Source organism: Coccinella septempunctata, chromosome 1, assembly GCF_907165205.1.
Source record: "Coccinella septempunctata chromosome 1, icCocSept1.1, whole genome shotgun sequence".
Taxonomy (NCBI): domain Eukaryota; kingdom Metazoa; phylum Arthropoda; class Insecta; order Coleoptera; family Coccinellidae; genus Coccinella; species Coccinella septempunctata.
This window is the reverse complement of record NC_058189.1, coordinates 70,248,557-70,262,456: the sequence shown is the minus strand read 5'-3', so window position 1 is coordinate 70,262,456 and position 13,900 is coordinate 70,248,557. Positions and strand designations below refer to the sequence as shown.

At 36.3% G+C, this 13,900-nt stretch overlaps 2 protein-coding genes across 4 annotated transcripts in view; one reads left to right on the top strand and one right to left on the bottom strand.

Annotated features, from left to right (window-relative positions):
• Window positions 1–148: 148 nt before the first annotated feature.
• On the top strand, window positions 149–4,404 carry LOC123322590. 3 transcript variants are annotated; one of them, XM_044910535.1, is made up of 10 exons: window positions 149–196; window positions 244–379; window positions 433–559; window positions 1,051–1,211; window positions 1,678–1,959; window positions 2,228–2,472; window positions 2,529–2,691; window positions 2,747–2,869; window positions 2,921–3,013; window positions 3,673–4,404. In XM_044910535.1, exons 2-10 carry the CDS (start codon window positions 312–314, stop codon window positions 3,896–3,898), a joined length of 1,488 nt encoding a protein of 495 aa, XP_044766470.1. In that variant the 5' UTR covers window positions 149–196; window positions 244–311; the 3' UTR covers window positions 3,899–4,404. The 3 variants fall into 3 exon arrangements, with proteins under 3 accessions (XP_044766470.1, XP_044766472.1, XP_044766471.1); XM_044910537.1 differs by lacking the exon at window positions 1,678–1,959; XM_044910536.1 differs by lacking the exon at window positions 1,678–1,959 and having other exon boundaries at window positions 2,222–2,472.
• A 1,855-nt stretch (window positions 4,405–6,259) lies between these two features.
• Window positions 6,260–13,900, bottom strand: part of LOC123322612 (probable G-protein coupled receptor B0563.6) — a 68,627-nt gene continuing 60,986 nt past the window's right edge. The window contains exons 3-5 of the mRNA XM_044910567.1: window positions 11,835–12,068; window positions 11,246–11,694; window positions 6,260–7,196 (exon numbers count right to left, since the gene is read on the bottom strand). Coding sequence (XP_044766502.1) covers window positions 6,999–7,196; window positions 11,246–11,694; window positions 11,835–12,068 — 881 coding nt within the window. The 3' untranslated portion in view covers window positions 6,260–6,998. The remainder of the gene's footprint in view (window positions 7,197–11,245; window positions 11,695–11,834; window positions 12,069–13,900) is intronic.

The following is a 13,900-nucleotide window of genomic DNA, read 5'->3' as shown; positions in this document are numbered from 1 at the left end:
AGTTTTCATATTTTTCACGTATTACTAAATAAGATATGAATTTAAAATGATTGTATTTTAAATTGTACATTTCGCGAAGCCTAAAAATTGGAAGATTTCTATATCATCGTAATTCAATAATGAATTTACACATATTATCCAATAGAGGGCAGACTAGATGGCCCAAAAAAGTGTAAACAAATCAATATTTGTTTTGGTATTGGTCAAAGATTATAGATAATAATATAGATAATATAATCTTTGGTATTGGTATTAATAAAATATTCATATCAAAACTAGTTAATTTATTAATTCTTATAATAATAATATAGATGCCGACAGACATGACCACTCTACCCCCTGGGTGGGAAGCAAAAATTGATAAAAAATCAGGAAAAACGTAATTGAAATCTTTATTCCAACTCCTATTGCATCTTATGTTGAATATTTTAGGTATTATATCAATCATCAAGATAAAACTACCACTTGGGATCATCCCTGTAAGACATTCCCGAAGAAATGGACAAGTAATACTAATGGATACCCTAAAAATACAGGAACCGAATATATCGGTTTGCAGGTAATTTTTCATTGTCACACATGTGACGTCTTATTTAGAAACTCGTTAAAACACATTCTTCTCTAAGAGACCAATAACTTTTTCCACAATTTTCTCAATCGATTCATTTCCCTATGCTGCTTTGGAAAATTAAGCATGGATCGCCAGATTTCAAGAGGAATTATGTGTACCCCAGCCAGCATTCCCCATTACCAGCTTTTCAGGTGTCTCCTCACCAAAGCCCCAAGATAAATTTGTTACAGGTAGCCTTTTAAGTAGGAGAGACATGAGTAAATTTATTGCATGAGATTATATGGCATGACTAGTGAGCGTTGTCTCATATAAATGGATTACTCCAATCAATATTCTGGTTTTCTTATAATTTAAAATATTCCTGGTCAGGCATTTGACAGGAGACAGTATCATTTAAAAAATTTATGTGTAATTGTTTGATTGTAATTGAAAATTCTTCCCTGAAGTTGAGGAATCGTCAATCATAATAACGATTTCAGGATTTTAGTCCAAGAAATAGAGGAAGTCCTCTTACCGTCAGGCCAAAAACCCAAGAATCCCCTTTGTCGTCCAATTCTGTCAATACAGATGAGGCTGTATCGAAGATTGCTGCTATGTTTCCAACCGTATCAGAAGCACACATTCGACTTCTGATGAAAAAGTAAATATTAATACTATTCAGAGCTACCTCTTTGTGGCAGTTTTTCTTTACTAATATTGGCCGTTTTTGGAATAATGAGTTTGGAGAATTTACATTACCTTCACTTCATTTACGGCGTGGCTAGTCTAAAACGAGAGTTTTTTTTTTTTTGAATAACAAAGTTTGGCCCAAATTGGTCCGTTTATTCACTATAATCCACAAATTTTCAGAAAAAAGTTCATCTAGTACTCTAGATGCTTCTAGTGGATACTTTGCGAGAAACACCGTGTATAAATGAAATTTCTCACATTTTTCGACTAGTCCATGCTGCTCCCGACATTTCTCATTATTCTGAAAACAGAACTTACTGCCATATCGACAGTTTCCGCTTTGATTAATCCCAAATCGCTTTGGATCTGTATTTAGCTTCATCCAATAACTACACTGCCATCGTTACTGACACAGTCATGCTTTCTAACATTTCTAGGTTTCACAATCGGGAGGTACTTGTCATAAGTGCATTGCAGGTGGAAAAAAATCCAGTAACAACACCAGGCCCGTTCGCAACGCCGCCGCCCCAGCGTAACATCTTTCAAAATTTGGGCCACGCCCCTTCTAGCATGACTCCGCCTTTAGGCGTGTACAGGGCTCATGCTAAGGGAGGCATGAACCATGCATCTGGTACTAACAGTTATACGAATTCGCCTAGAATAGGGGACTATTGCAGGAGTACCTCAAGGCCGCATTCTTCTCCTAAGCTCAAGCTAAGGTCCATCCTGCATAAGCTGATCACTTCGCTTTTTGTTTCGTAGCCTTTTATTTTGCACCGCATGTGAGAAGAACTGTAATGACATTCGGATCCTCTAGTATTTGTCTTGGAACTAATGCTCAATAATCATGAATGTTGCTGGGGAATTAGTACGAAAAGTTATTACAGTCAAGTTCTGCACAAGTTTGAACTGCCTTATTTTTCTCAGTTTTCAAATAGGTATAGTTCCAAACTTTTTATACTCCCGTCTAACCTCACATAGTTGCAGGTATATGAAGTCTATTTTCCCCAAAGCAGAGGAGACGCTGATCTTGGAAATTCTGTCGAATCACGATAATAACATACAAAAATCATCTGAGAAATTGCGCGAGATGGGCTTCGAAAAAAAAGACAGTTTGAAAATAAGCCAACAGAAATACGAGATGCAAATAAAATCGGAGGAAGACAAAGAAGAAGATCCCAAATCGCCATCGCCAATTCCAAAAGTGTTGACAACGCAGGAAAAAGAAACAGGTTGGATGAATTTCTACCAATTTTGTTCGATCTAGATCGTTTTTATACTGTTTCAGTTAAATCTGATGTTCAAAAGGAGCACCAAGACATTCCCGAACAACTAATACAGATCGCTTTGGAAAGTGTTGATTTCGATAGGGAAAAGGCGAGGAATCTGTTGAAGGGTATCACGTTGATGGAATCTAAAACAGAAGAGGGGAAAATTGTTGAATGTTCTGAGTGAGTTTGAAAATAACTAATTAATCTTTCCATTTTTATTTGTGTTCTCTTGCAGGGTTGATAATGAGGCTGTTGGGAAGAATGATGAAAACCTGTTACCAGTTTCGATGAGCCGACAGTCTTTGAAAAGTTTGTTGAAATCGGAAAGGGTGGAGAAAGAAAAAGTTAAAATATCTCGGTATGTACTGTGTAACTTTGACTTTTAAATTTTATTTCACATTTTTTTCAGTGGTAACGATTCGGGATATAAATCGAATAATCTTTCAAGTGTGGTGGGACCAAATCCAGCTCTTGCCAAAGGGAATAAGGAAAATTTACTTCTGTAAGTGACAAATGCTTTCCAGAATTTTAAAAAGCTGAAAATATACACTTTGATCTAATAAAGGAAAAAGAGTGTTGTCATCCAGCTTATTACATGAAAAATTGATGAAAATGTTTATTTAATTATAATATTTGTCTTCAAAGTAAACATTTGTCGCATGAATTTGCAGCGTCTTCAAATTTGGGAACATTAAGAGTTCATTTTATATTTACCGGGATATTGTTTGGCCGCTTCCGGTGGTCTCTGCGGGAGCATGAACGTTTTGTCATACTTTAGACCATTTTTTCTCAATCGCTAATGTATATCATTCAAATTCATGACGAAATTATAAAATTTGGAAGAAGAAACTGTGCACAAAAATCTCTTTGTAGAAAGCGCGCTGTCAAAAATATTTTGTGGTCAGAGACACTGCTGTGGTCATGCGCCATAGACATAGAGTCTATGTCGAGTAAACTATTTATTTGTCTATGGACTATGGAGAAGACGTTACTTGGTCTATGGCACTTGAAAGGACTTGGGATTGTTTTAATCTATGCTTCGTAATGATTCGAATTTTGAGTTAAAAAACTGTCTTTTATATTCGTGCCTGAAATTGCATTGTACGGAAACGTTTTGGCCATATATAGTGCCAATTCTCGCTGAATCTCATGATTTTTCAGAGAGGATTATGTGAAATGGCTCGGTCCAGATCGGACCATCTGCAAGGGTGCCAACCCCGGCTTGGCTAAAGGCCCGAGCGCCTCGAATAAAATAGACAAGAGAGTTGGAGCGAGCGGACCAAATTCCGACAATCGGAAAGGACCAAACAAGAGTCTAGTTAAAGGTAGTATATTCAGTCAAATGAAAGCAACAGCTGGGGTCGCGGGAGAGTCACGAGGAAAATAGTATTTTTTTGATTATTTTTTCATTATTTGTTCGTCTGCTTTGTGCTTGAAAAAAGAACAAGCCTATTGAAATGTGCAATCAATGTATAAATGTTTCTTTGTTGATTCGTGTCGAAAAATATTTGTTTTATGGATGTTTCCGTATTTTTGGTGCGATAAAATCGAATTTTGTATTATTATTCTTTTGAGTATATGAAAGTTGGTTACATTCCGTTCAGAATTTCTTTCCAGCAATGTTATTTATCATAACTTTAATGGTTCGTTGTTTGTTTCTGTTATAAATTTTTATTGCACGATTTTGAATTTTTATTGTTGATAGTTGTCGTTATTTCATTATTCCAATTCTTCTTGTAGTCTTAGACATGCTGGTGAACTCCCAGTCATTTTGTGTACCTGTCAGTAGAAGTTCAAATTTTGTGCAGTTGCATATTACACATCTTCTTGAAAAAAGCAAATAATGAGAATGGGGAATTCTCCTCAATGTGGGTTATCACTGCATATGCAAGTTTAAACTGAATAATTATGAGTTTCATTCATGATTTTTTCAAATTCACCGCGGAAACTATTCAAAATCATCCTTTAAATATGGGGTTTTAAAATTTAAATCGCTTTGTGCGGAGTTTACGATTTGGCAACAGCGCATACAAGACAATGAAAAGAACAATGTCCGATCAGCTTGTTTATAAAATAACAGCTGTTGATCTACAGGCGCGTACTTACTGGCGAGCCTCAACTGCAACTGGCCATAAAAATCCCATAAAATTTTACGACCTTCCTCGTTCGTCGCAGACTTCATAGACAGCCATCTTTGTCTATCTCATCAAGATAATGCATTTGTTGTCCTTTATTATCAAGGCACATTTCAGTCGATGTTGCCAGCTTGTGCAATTCTTATAAAACGCTTTAAACTTTAAATACCCATTTTTATTTTTAATTTTTAAGTGCTTGAAATAATTTTTTTTGGGAAACGGTTCTTTCAAAATGTGACGTTTTCGTTTTCGTCAGAAGGAGTATTCCCTATTTTCGTGGATGATTTTTCGAGCACTTTTTTCAAGAAGATATCCCCAATTTCATAATGTATTTTAATATGCCAAAAAAAATTATCACATTAGTTGAAAACCGTAGTTTTGAAAACAGTAACGATTGCGTCCAAATCAAATATCAGATATTGAATGAAATCATCTCTATATTTTACTACGAAGTAGGAATATGTATATGGAAAAGCTATTATTTTCGGCCTACAATTTTTTTCAGAAACCTATTGAAATTGTATTGAAGAACTTGTCAATAAATGTTTATTCAGTCATCTTTGTCATTTTTTTTCATTATTTTATACTTTTGTTTATTTGTAACAAGTATAAAACAATGATCCACGGACGTCAAACGAAAAAAAACTTCAATGTAAACAGCACAAATATTTTGCACAGAGAAAAAACGAAAAAGTGATAGGCTTTTCCGCGATTTTCAGAAAATCCGATTAATTTTCATGAGAACGTTCAAGAATACTTTTGTGATGACTGAAATTTGAGAAGATAAAGTAAAGTGCTTGGCTTTTTTCTTAATTTTTTATTTTCCTAGAAATTAGAGGGACTTCGAATGGCACACGTCAGTGTATATAAAAATATCAATACCACTATCTATTTTCAACCCACTTTTTCGGAAAGAATTGAGCTGATAGCTCATTTTATCTTTTGTTGAAAAATATTGAACAGTATGAAAAAAAAATCGACGGCATGAATCTATAGCGGAAAAAAAAATCCGAAAATCGGAAACTGCTGGTAGTTATATTTAGACCTGTAAACAGATGACAAAGTGATGTTAGATGGAAATAAAATAAAAAATCTTTTCGCTATATATTTTTTATGGAACATATCATACAACCTTAAAAAACATGCATTCTTGTTACATCCAAGGTTATTCATTATAGGTTGATTGAAAAATTATGAAAAATTATGAAAAATCTTATCAATTACAAGTGGTATAGGTGAAATTTTGAAGTAGGTAAGTTACATTTTCCTCCATCAGGTGGAGTTTTAACACTCGTCATTTCGTACATCCATGAGAACTTATAAAAATACATGTATATTTCACTGTTCACACAATATATCTTTACAAATATTTACAAAATTGTTGAAACCTATATTATAATATGAAGGTACTTGAATATATCCTGATTTTCAAGTTGTAAACTGAAAAAACCGTCTTTACTTCAGCTTTGATCAATCAGTATCACAGCCCAAAATTCACACATTCGCTATTGTATATTTTTTAGTCAAACAAATCTGTGATTCTCGTCATGAACAATGATAGGAAAATTTTTGAATGCCATAATAAGAATTGTATACTTTCATCTAGGAAGTCAATAATTGTATAAATATATCGATATTTCAATAGGATTTATCGGCAAAATTCCTTCTTTATATATTTGACTTTGATAGCCAACGAATAAACAGAGAGTTTTAAATTGAGAACAGAATGTAGAACTATTATGGTCAAAATGAAACTTTTCACCGAAAATCTTCATAAGAAACTTAAAAAATGAAATTGGAGAAAAAAGATGAAAAAACTTGTGTTTGTAAATATGTGAACAAGTTTAAAAAAAAATCAAAAGCGAAAAGGAAACTGTATTTTCAAATCGAACAAATATGGAAGGATTTATTTAATTTTTCGAAGATTTCCTGAAAATTTGGAACATCCACATATAGGCTTTCACAATTTTCGAATGAAAATATATTGAAATTTCCGTGCTGAATTAAGGATTTTCCATCCACCTCTGAAATACATAATTTACGCAATGAATGCCACAATCAACTGTCGCTGATTCCTAATTTATGAAAAATCTACCGTTTCTTCTGGTTATTATAAAAATACCTCGAAATGAGGCTGGAATGTTCTCGCTACCTTATGTTATGTATATATGTAAATATACCAATAGGTTGTCTTTCGTATTGCTACTTATATAAAAATCAGATCGGCGTTAATAAAAATCATGAAGAGTACAAATCCATTACAAAGTCAAAATAGCACCGAAAACACTACAGTTTTAGGCCGTCTCAGTCTTAACATCAGACCGGTGTCGCCATCGGTCTGCCAGTTTTATATCAAAAACTTCGGGGGTGCGTAATTGTTGTGGTGGCGGTCGCGGGAGGCTGTTTCACGACCCCCTTCGCGTTCGAGTTCGACGTCACGTGAAGGGTTCTCAGAAGGGTGTTTCGGAAGTCTTCCGAGAACAAGCAGTATATGTAGAAAGTGATGGAGTAGTTGATGACCTCCAGGAGGTTGGCCAGGGCCCGAAAGACCTGAAATTAGAACTCGAATTATTCATTAGGAGACTGATGAGTTTCTGTGATGAACTACCCGTCAAAAGTTGAGGATTTCAGATGGATTTGTGATTTATCATCAGAAAAACCCACGCAATTTCCTTTTGAAATGTGTGCATGTCGAGTTTTTCAGATTTTAGACGTGTCATTCCGAATGGTAGATACAGGGTATCCCGAATTCGATGTCCAGTGAGGGAATCTCGGAAATTACAAGAGCTAGAGCAAAGCCGATGGCACATTTCTCAGCTCTTTTTACAAAGAATGGTGAAAACCGTGGCCTCCAGGCTCCAACGATCCTTCGTTTTTGAGTTATTAACAAAAAATTGAGATTTTGACGATTTCGTAAAATTCTCATAACTTTTAGTTATGTTATACTACAGCTCTGAAACTTAAACCTTCTTAGGCACTTTGATACGTAGAATCCACTGAAAAAAGATTTTTTCCAATTCAAAAATAACAAATTCACTAAAAGTTGGCATTTGAAAAAACGAAAAGTTCGCCTAATAATTCGAAATGAAAAAATATTTTGAGCCCGTCAGTTTATTCTACGTGAAAAGTGCCTGTAGAAGGTTCAACTTTCAGATCCGTAACTTTAAAGACAAAAAAGTTATGCCTACTATAGAACCAAACAAAATTTCAATGTCAAAATATTTTATTACTCAACTTATCCTCCTCTTAATTGGATACATTTTTTACAGCGAACCTGCAACGTCTTTAGACCTTTCAAAAAAAATGTTTCTTCCTGCTCTGCAAACCAGACCTCCACAGCTTTTAAAACCTCCTCGTTGGAAGAAAATTTACGACTTTTTAAACTTTTTTTAGTTGAGGAAAGAGATGATAATCGGATGGACCCAAATCTGGTGAATAAGGGGGGTGTTCTAGTAATTCAAACCCTAAATCACGAATTGTTTGCATGGCAACATGAGATTTGTGTGCAGGGGCGTTGTCCTACAAAAACAAAACACCCTTGGATAGCTTTCCACGTCTTTCCTCTTTAATTTTTTCCCGTAGAGTGCTAAGTAATATCGAATAGTAATCTACGCATATTGTTCTACCCTTATCCAAAAAATCAATCATGATTACTTCATGGTAATCCCAAAAAACTGAAGCAAGAACTTTTCCAGCAGATTTTTTGACAGAAAACTTCTTAGGTCTTGGAGAACCAGAGTGTCGTCATTTCATCGATTGTTGCTTTGTTTCTGGATCGTAGAAATGTATCCAAGTCTCATCCATAGTAACAATTCGGTTTAAGAAGTCTACATCGTTTTCAAATCGAGCACAGATCGAACTTGATGCTTCTACCCTTGCACGCTTTCGGTCAACATTCAAACATTTGGGAGTCCATTTTGCAGCAATTTTTCCCGTGTCCAAATTGACGTGAACTATATAATGAACGCGTTCGTATGAAATATTCAGTGCTTCAGATATCCATCTTGGCCGAATTCGACGGTCTGATAAAATCTTGTCATGAACTGCATCGATATTTTCGGGGACTGACACAGAAACTGGCCTTCCCGTTCGGTCATCATCTTCAATGGAAAATTTACCTCTTTTGAAGCTTGCAGTCCAATGTTTCACGGTCGCATACGAAGGACATTGATCACCAAGGGTATTAAGCATATCTTCGTAAATCTGCTTACGTCTTAACCCTTTTAAATACAGGTACTTGATGATGGCTCGATATTATAATTTTTCGATTTTCACAATTTCGGTGGACATCTTCTTTCTTTTAATTTATTGCGTAACTCTGGTTTACTTCTTTGACCTCAAACTTCACACTGACACTTCTGATGAGTTATTGTTCGTTGCTATGGTAACGCAATGTTTTTTTATGCATGGCTAACAAGATATCAATACATCCTCGTATTTCCCGAGGTCCCAGCACTGAACATCGAACGTGGGACACCCTGTACAAGATCGCAGGCGTTTTTCAATGAAAAAAGTAAGGGATAATTTCTCACGTAACGTCCGACGTATATCCCAGAAGATCAATTTGTTCCCTTTAATCGCGTTCGATTTATATCCATCAGGGAGGTTTTCTTCCTGGAAGAAAAATTGGCTTATATACAGGTTAACGACACCGACTACATCCTCACGTCTCAGCGTACGTTCCATTTACCTCGTTTGTCCCGATAGATCATTAGAGCGACAACGGCACAAAGTAAATGAGTGCAGAAAGCGGATAGTACACAAACAGCGCTGTGATAAATTGCGAGCCTGTTGGATTTGTTACAAGTAAACGGATGTGATGAATACCCTGTTTATACCGAAGATGAGCTCCGATAAAGGGGGACATTATTCATGTTTTTATCGTCGCCATCTATCCGCGAAAAAAATTGTTTACTCTTACAGGTGCAACTGGAGCATAGAGTCGCCGAGTTTTCATTTACAGGGTTGGAAAAGGGTCGCTGGACAGGGATTTATCGTGAAAAATGGGAAAATCACTGACGGAGCTTTTACGCCCTCGTTAAAATTCCAGAGCGGTTATCCAACCAGGTAGTACGCTTATTCTTCTTTCTCGGATGTTACAGAAGTCCTACTTTTACGACAGGACTGAAAGAAAAATTAATTTTGACCATGTATCCGACCCAATCGTTTGAGTTTTTGACGAGTTTCGGCTTCAAATTCTCTAGATTCTAGTAAAATACTCAAAATTACGATTATACAGGGTGAGTCTTTGACTCGTGCAAATATTTTAACAGTAGATTCTTGAGGTCAAACATTTTTTCCGAATCGGCTCGGTTTGAAAGATACAGGCTGTTGAAAATCCATAAAAAATGAGTTTTTTTTTCATTATGATCATTACGTACCAAAACCATACCAAAAATTCAAAGAATCTATACAGGGTGTGTTTAAAGGTGAGGTTTTTTCAACAGAAGGTAGAACTGTTCAAAATGAAGCGTTTCATCAGAAATCACCTATACAAAACTTTGAAAATGAAAAAGTTGAAAAAAAAATTGAAAATGATTACTGAAATAGATCCTAATACGACCCTAGAACGTTTGTCAGCTGAATTTTCGCAAAGCAGTGGGAAAAAAGCTTATATCCTGATTCGACCATGTGGTTTCGTTTAGGATATTGGCTCGTTCGATGTTCACGTGGTTATGAAAATGGAAACTTAGGATTGCCGAATGTTCTCATTATTTTTTAGTAACTTACACGATTTTATGAAACGGCTCATTTCGATACCAACTGACAGAAGAGACTTAGGACACAAGTGTAAAAGACAGAATAATACTTCAAAATCTCACCAATAAAATTCGTCTAAATTATTCACGAATTTTTTCACAATGGGCAACACAATCTTCTTGTTCGAACATTCAAACAATCGTCGTAAAAATGGGATGAAATGAGGAAACATCATAGCACTTTTTCAACATAACTAACATAAGCACTTTCAAGAAACTGCCTCGATTTTTTACAATTTTTCTTCACCCTAAATTGCACTATACAATAATTATGATTCTCTCAAAAGTGACCTGATGCATCTAAATCGATGAATTTGGTACTGAACCATTCATTGTCCAGCCATATATTTATGTTTTGTTTCGTTTTTCCCAAGTCACCTTCCACAATCCCTCACTTGAAATTAAATGAAATTTTGTCGAACTTCTAGAGCTTGTATCTCAGCCATCCTGGATATTCTATATAGACTATTTTTGGTTAGATGACTGATTTTCACGAGTTCTACCTTCTATCATAAAGAAGCCTGACCTTTGAAAACACCCTGTATAACTCTTCAAGCTAAGTTGGACGTTCCCTAATGAATATTTGAACGTTTTATAAAATAAAAGTATTCCTCATATTTTCTCGTATAATTCGCCGTTTTCGACTAATTTGATGATCAGTATCTGTGAAATTTGAATAATTGGGTACTTTGCTGAATACCTTAAGATGGCTTCATCTTTTTATCAGGGCCGAATCAGAAAAAAATAGTATAAGTTTTGATTTTTTTGACCGCAAGAATCTACTGTTGAAATATTTGTACGAGTCGAAGACTCACCCTGTATAGGTATGTATCTACTCACTTGGTAAGGATATTTGTTCAGATTATCCTTGGACAGGGTGATGTTGAGTATGACCATCGGAGTGATGCACACGAGGAACAGAATGCTGGTAGATCCCAACAGAAGAACCAACCGTCTCTCTTCCGCAAACTTCCTGGGATCCTCCTCTCCTGATGCGGTCCTGCAGAGCGTCATCCTTCTCCTCTTCTCGCAGGATCTTCGGTAAACCACGAGAATCCTGAGGTTCAGGGTAGCGAGAAGGATGATGGGAATCACTTTGAAAATAACCTCTAGCACCACGGTATAAAAACAGTACAGGGGGTGTTTAATCAGTTCCGTTTCTACCCTCTGGTAGATGGTTAGGTTTTGAGATAGAAGATGACAAACCCGGACTTCGCTCCGGAAGGCGCTTGGCAGGTAGAGGATGCACGTGGCTACTGGGATCAGAAGGACTGCCCGCATTGGCGAACCTGCAGAAGAAGGAAGTATTCTCATAGGTAAAAACACTTTCAGAGTCATGTCGCACAAGTTGATAGTTCACTCTATCAACCAATGTTGCGATAAAAGACCGAAAGTGAAGATTTCGGTAAATCCTTGATGGTTATCTTACCTAGTATGGGTCTAGCGCGTCCAGGGTGACAAACGCTGACGTAACGTTCCAAGGTCAACGCAAGGAGCATCATCACTCCAACTCCAAGACAACCGTTTCCCAACGAAAGTTCCAGATGGGCGAAATAGAAAGCTGGGAAGAGGTCCAGCCAATGACCCTCATCTTTGTGGACTAGTACTCTCCATGCGAAAGGTAGGGCTAGTAGGATAGCTAGCAATGCCGCTGCGGAATATCCTGCAAACAAAATTGAAAATAAAAAATTGTTTATCTATAGTTTTCTCCGATCGTTTTCTCTATAGTTGGGGAGCCGAGGAGGGAAATTCGGGATTTACTCGAGCGTGTCAGATTAATATAAGGGGACATACCTTGGACCCTGTAGAGTACCTCTATAAAATAAGACCTGTATATAGGGAAATTGTCTAGGACAGCCTGCCAGAATAGTTAAAAAAAAAGATCATTGTACATACTCGAGCGTGTCAGATTAAGATATATGTGGTTAATTACATGTTGAAAAGCATATATCCCCTTAATCTGACAATTTAAGCGTGTTGAAAATGTGTGTGAGGGCGCCAGAGTTGCAAAAAAAAAACGTCACGTGTACATTCTCGAGCGCGGTGGCGTTTTTTCTTATTTTGAAGCTTATGATTCAAGAATAACGGAAAAAATATAATCTGACAGTTTTAGCAGGCCGAAACAATAAAAATTTGCCCTAAAGGTCACAAAATCAGTTTTTTTTTAATTATCTCCTTTCCTGGGCTTCAGATCTTTTTCGCATTCATTATAAAAGTTGTAGAGCATCACATTTTCTACAAATTTCCAAGCAATTTTTTCTACGTTCAAACGTTTTTGAGATATATGACGATTAATGCGAGGTGTTTAGCGATACATGCTGAAGCGAAAATTCACTCGTTGGAAAATAGTACATTCTAAGGTTCAGTCAGAGACAACACTAAAATTTTCGAAATTGTCATCATAGAAATACCTTGTCATTTCGACAATATTTGTAGATTAGACTAGGATTCTACATTGACCTTGCCCTTTCGCATGTGTGGCTAAGCTCCTAGCCCTTATCGCCCTCTAACTCGAGAATGGTTAAGAGTATGTAAAATTGCTCCAGACAAAAGTTGTGTAGAATTTAATTATCTACAACTTTCATAATGAATACAAAAACGATTATAGGTACAGGGAGGGAAATATTCGAAAAAAAGGGATTTTTATCATCTTCAAAGTGTCAAATTAAGAAAACCCCCCTTGATTAGGGTCAGATTAATGGGTTAACACGTCTACAACACCGAGATCGACCATCTGTATGAAAATCTGACAGACTCGAGTATGTACTAGTAACGATTTTTTTTTACATATTCAAAGGACCGCTGTGACCTTGTGTCACGTCCAAATTATCAGTCCCTTGAAAAGTAGCTTCCTTTGGGTCCAATTAACAAATCGTCCAAAAATCTGACACGCTGAAAAAAGTTTTTTTTCGCCATTTCCAACTCTTCTGTACAGCCAGTCCCATCGCGCAAACTGTCAGATAAGCATGAATTCATTATCAGAGACACCTAGAGCATATACAGTATCTTAATCTGACACGTTCGAGTATGTACACCTGACGATTTGTTTTTACATCTTTGAGACCCTGCAGACGCTTTCCCCACCGCTGAAAGTGCATACATCATAGAACCTTTTTTCTTTCTACCATCTGATCTTCTAAATCCACTAGGTCTCCACGATATAGCATAGTCGGCTCCCCAACTACTACAACATTTTCGACTTGGAGAGTTTTTATTTGTAGGAAACATATTCTAATGTGGAATTCATTTTAGCAACTTCATCCCTCTGGCTTTCAGAGCTACACCCTCAAAACTAACAGTTGCCTGATGGAACTATGAATTGTTGGTTATAAAGTCATCTTCAGTGCTGGTATCTTTTTGGGAGATTTCAAAATGGAGCATCTAACGATCAATTATATTTATAACGTCATTCATATTCTATTATTGCCTCGCCGTTTTTTTTCCGAACTAGACAATAGCCATTGAATTTCCCATTCCTTTTATTTCGCCCCTACA